Here is a 5,000-nt window from a genome sequence, read left to right as displayed (position 1 = left end):
CTGGCTTTCACTTATAAGGCTTGCAAATCGCTTTGCAGGTGGCTCGGGCAAATTACCCACTAATGGGTTAAAACATATCATTTGTAAGTCATTTTCTCATAAAGCTGCAAAGAAATTGCAGCATTTTCGGGGGTTCACTGGTCGATCATTATTGCAGTTGACGAAAAGCACTTTTTCCAGGGCATGCATCAGGGCTTTCGTCATAACCATTAATTTTACTGATGGGCAAATAGTTAATGCATAATTGACCAATCAGAGTGCGTGCTTTAGTTTTTGTATGTTATTATGGACAATACTTGGTAGGAATATTTCCCCTCTTGGCTTCCTCTTTCCTGGTCTACTGATATGTTGACAACCTTGGTCCTACATAGGCATACTTTTAAATGGAATTAATAAAGGATTATGTTTATCCTACATGTATGTCTAGATAAATTGCCATGCAAAAGTTCATGCACTTTTCTTAAACCACCGAATGAGTAGCAGTTTGGATGACCGAGTTTTGGTACTGTTTTGTCAAAAGTTCTCCTATATTAACAACATGTACAGTGTATGTGTGTGTCTTAATTTCAAGTTTCTTAATCTTTGTTGCTTTGCAGAAAGTTATTGGTTGGTTCAAGTTTCGCCGTAATACTCAAGGACTTGTGTCAATGAGGGAGAGATTTATCCATCACAATCTTATTAAGAAGCTTAATTTCACTCCTCCTAAAGGTGTTGTGATATTTGAAATAAAAAATAATCCCCATCTTGGACAAAAGTTGTCTAGAAATGTTTTTAAAAGCTGATAAATCAGTCTTTTGAAATAGTTTATTACATTTATTTTTCTAGTAGAAAACCCCTGAAATGGGCCACGATTTGCTTCTTCAACTTATTATTCAAGTTTTTCAAGTTGTTTTTGGCAACAGAACAGCATAAATGAGAAAGAAGAAAGAAACTAAAATTGCCTGTAGAATGATTGCAAAATAGTAACTTGCGAGTATTAACATTTCTCAGAGGTTTTGTCCAAGATCAGTCAGATAAGTCTTCTTAAGAAGCCGTGGTTAATGCATTTATGACTAGCAGTAATCAAGGATTCATGAGGTACATTCAATTCCTGTTTTGTCATTGACAGGGCATTTGAAAGTAGTATATTTTGGGGAGAATCATTTTGTACCCTTTTCTAGTATTTGCTCAGTAATGAAGGTATCACACTATACATATTTTGACTGTCATCTTGTTGCTAATAATTTTATTAAAAACAATACTTATTGTGGAATACATGTGTTATAATGCAACATCAGTTTTGTGGGATATCAGTAACCTTTCTTGCTGGATAACCAAACAGTATGACTCCCCAGCGTTTACAGCGCATGTTATTGCTAGACGGTCACCCATCCAAGTATTAACCCCATCCAACAGGACTTGATCTCCTTGGGCAAGCCGTAACACTATCACTTGAGGTCAAGGCTACATGTATATGTGCCAGAACAAGATGGCATCCAAATGCTGAAATCATGTGGCATCGTGATTGATACCTGTGGGACGTCCAGCAGCACTGACATGAGTAGAATGTGTTCTCCTCAAACTTGAAAATGCAATGATACCATGTACACCTGTATAATAGTGTGGAATGAGAAAAAAATCTAATGTTAAGTTGTACAGTATTACAAATTTAGTTACATGTAAATAATTTTCGAGCATTTTAAATGGTAAATCCTTTATTTCCCAGGGCCCCTATGAGTACCAGCCTCGTAGCTGAATGGGCTACCCTGGCTAACTAAAGTTACTATATCTATCTATCTACCTATCTATCTAGATACAGCTGTACTTGTGTTATTCATTGTACCATGTACTTACACTGGCGTTTCTAAAACGAGAGTAAGGGTAAGACAAAGGGTCAGGGTAAGGGTAAGGATACGAATACAAAAAGTGTCCTAAACATGCATAAAAGCTAACCTTAGGCCTAATTAGGGCTAAACAAAAGTTTAAGGTTAGCTTTTATGCATTTTTAGGATACTTTCTGTATTCGTATCCTTACCCTTACCCTTACCCTGACCCTTGGTCTTACCCTTACCCTCGTTTTAGCAACGCCGGTACTTACACTATCTGACTCTGAAGGGAGAAATGTGCATCGTAAAGAACCCATAAATCAGTTAAAGACATGTAAATGATTATGCTGAATCGGTACATGTACATGTATCCTGCTTCTAAATAAATGTATTATATTTTAAGTGTGGGTTAAAGATGAAAGAGAGAAATGATCTTCCTGTTGGAGCCACCTGAATTTTTGAGGTGTCTATAGGAGACAATATTATTGCTTAAATAATCCACATAAGCACGAGGAAGGATTATTTCTCTCTTTTGTCTATACAGGTAACCCTCACCTCAAATGTACAAGTCATTCATTTCATTCATGGAGTCTGTTTGCTAGTACAAGTTGCTTCTTACATGTAACTCAATTAGTAGAGCATTGCACCAGCATTGCAGAGATCGTGGGTTTGAATCCCCTTGGAGCCAACTGAATTTGCAAGTGTTTATAAGAGACAATAATTATTGCTTAAATTGTCTAGATAAGTGCATGTAGTAAGTGCATGTATGTTGTTGTGCTGGCACTAATGGCATCTTATTTATTTTCTTTGTTGTACAGAATTCATCCTTGCCGTCTTCACAGCATGCATGAGTAGAGACTTATCAACTCACAAGTTCGACTACAGCTTCTGTTGTTCTGCAGACAGAGAAGGGTATTGTTATGATATCTAGATCTTTCTAAAGTTTCCTTACCTTTTCTTGTTGTTCCAGAACGTTCTAGAAACGAAGTTGTCAATTTCTATAATTAAGTTAATGGTCACGAGTTCGCTATTAATAGCCTGTTTACATAAGACTTGTTGTTGTCCAGAAGTTTCGGATTTACGCGAGCGAGCTCAAGTTAAGTGAGAAATTCTAGCTAACGTTGTAGTTGTTGCGTGATCTGATCGTCTCTCTCAGCTTTGAAAAACAACCGACGAAAACAAAACTTGGTGTCAGAAGTTTTGGATACAATTCACGACCTCTGGATACGTTTAAGTCATGACCGAGCCGTCGACTAGTGGACAAGTGTCCAGCACTATGGCTGCTCCTCCAGTGTTCGCTTCTTCTATGCCGCTAGCCAAACCGCCAGATACTCTCAACATAGAGGACAGATCGCGTCGAGGCGATAATTGGTTACATTTTAAGAGAGCTTGGCAAATCTATGAAAAGGCAACTGGGATCAGTAAACTAGAAGGTCCAGTGCGTGTTGCTCATTTTCTTAACGTTGTAGGCAAAGAAGGTGTTCAGATGTTTGATACCTTTACTTTTGACGACGATGGTCATGAAAGCGCTGACAACATAGACCATGTGTTAGCGAAATTCGAGTCTCGGTGTTTGCCACAACGCAACGAAACTTATGAAAGGTACCTTTTCAATAAAAGGGAGCAAGAACTTGGAGAAAGTGTTGATCAGTACTGTACAGCACTGATGCGTCTCTCCGAACACTGTGGCTTTGGGAACCTCAGAGACAGCTTGATTAGAGATCGCCTCATCCTTGGAGTTAAGAATGATCGTGCGTGCAAGAAACTACTTGAACAGAAAGATCTTACTTTGGACAAAGCCTTGGATATCCTTCGAACAGGAGAACTAACTGACATACGTGCATCAGAAATCTCAACTGAAGAGCCCAATGTCAACCGTGTAGGACTTACGAAATCAAAATCTCCTAAGAACGCTACTGAAGGCAAAACTTCACGTAGACCCACCCTAAACCGGAAGCAGTCATTTTCCCGGAAACTCAAAGGGAAAGGGCCTGGTAATAATACTAGCACACCTACTGCTAAGAATCGTGAATGCAAGTTCTGTGGTACTGTCCATGAGATGAAAAAATCTTCATGCCCTGCTGTGGGGAAGAAATGCAATAAATGTGGCAGAGATGGACACTTTGCAAAGAAATGTGCGTCCAGTTCAGTCAACCATGTGGAAGATTGTGAGATTTACAGTCACAAGGCCACCTTCAAGTCAGCCTATGTGACAGGCCTTATGAACAACAAGGCCGAAGTACAACTACAGATTGATACAGGTGCTTCGTGTAACGTTCTACCAAAACGAGATTACATCAGAGTGACTGGCGACAATCAGTGTAATAATCTGGAAAAGTCGTACTCAAGGCTCGTCATGCACAACAAGTCTGTAGTCTGGCCGCTTGGACAAATTCGACTTCTTACCGAAAGAAAAGGAAGAAAGTATGGAGTCCTTTACCACGTAGTGGAGAAAGATTTGACACCACTTCTTTGCAGAACCACGTGCGAGAAGATGAATCTCGTCAAAATTTTGGACGCTGACATAAATGTTACTCACGATGATTCCGAAAGGACTGATGTCCCTTCAATTGTCAAAGGAGATCCTGTCCTATCTGAATTCACTGATGTTTTTAGTGGAATTGGGTGCCTTGATGGAAACTACTCTATCCGAGTAGATGAAAGCTTTTCTCCAGTAGTGCATCCTCCTCGCAAAGTCCCTGTCCCACTAAGAGAAGCACTTAAGACAGAGTTAGACAGCCTGGTGAAGGACGGTATCCTCGCCAAGGTAACAGAGCCCACAGCATGGGTCTCTAGTCTCGTCATAGTCAAGAAGCCCAATGGGAAAATTCGAGTATGTTTAGACCCTCGAGATCTTAACCGCGCAGTCAAACGATCACACTACCCCCTGCCAACCATCGAGGAAGTCTCAACTCGACTTAGTGGTGCAAAAGTCTTCAGTGTGTTAGATGCTAAGTGCGGATTCTGGCAAGTCAAACTAGATGAGAAGAGCAGCTATCTGACGACCATGAACACACCGTTTGGTCGGTATCACTGGCTCAGAATGCCTTTTGGTATAAATTCTGCTCCTGAAGTATGGCAACAACGAATGCATGAGTTAGTTGAAGGACTAGCCGGTGTAGAAGTTATCGCTGACGACTTCTTAGTCTGTGGTTTTGGTGATACTCCTGAAGAGGCATTGGCTAACCACGATCA

General features: G+C 40.2%; 1 protein-coding gene across 2 annotated transcripts in view; it reads left to right on the top strand.

Annotated features, from left to right (window-relative positions):
* Positions 1-5,000, top strand: part of LOC138007343 (BRCA1-A complex subunit Abraxas 1-like) — a 16,940-nt gene that overhangs the window by 2,138 nt on the left and 9,802 nt on the right. For both annotated transcript variants that reach the window (XM_068854169.1, XM_068854168.1), the window contains exons 5-6: positions 597-708; positions 2,624-2,717. In XM_068854169.1, the coding sequence (XP_068710270.1) occupies positions 597-708; positions 2,624-2,717 (206 nt within the window). The remainder of the gene's footprint in view (positions 1-596; positions 709-2,623; positions 2,718-5,000) is intronic.

The sequence above is a fragment of the Montipora foliosa genome, chromosome 6 (genome assembly GCF_036669935.1).
Source record: "Montipora foliosa isolate CH-2021 chromosome 6, ASM3666993v2, whole genome shotgun sequence".
Taxonomy (NCBI): Eukaryota; Metazoa; Cnidaria; class Anthozoa; order Scleractinia; family Acroporidae; genus Montipora; species Montipora foliosa.
Note: the sequence above shows the minus strand (reverse complement) of the source record. Positions and strands in the feature narration are given on the sequence as shown.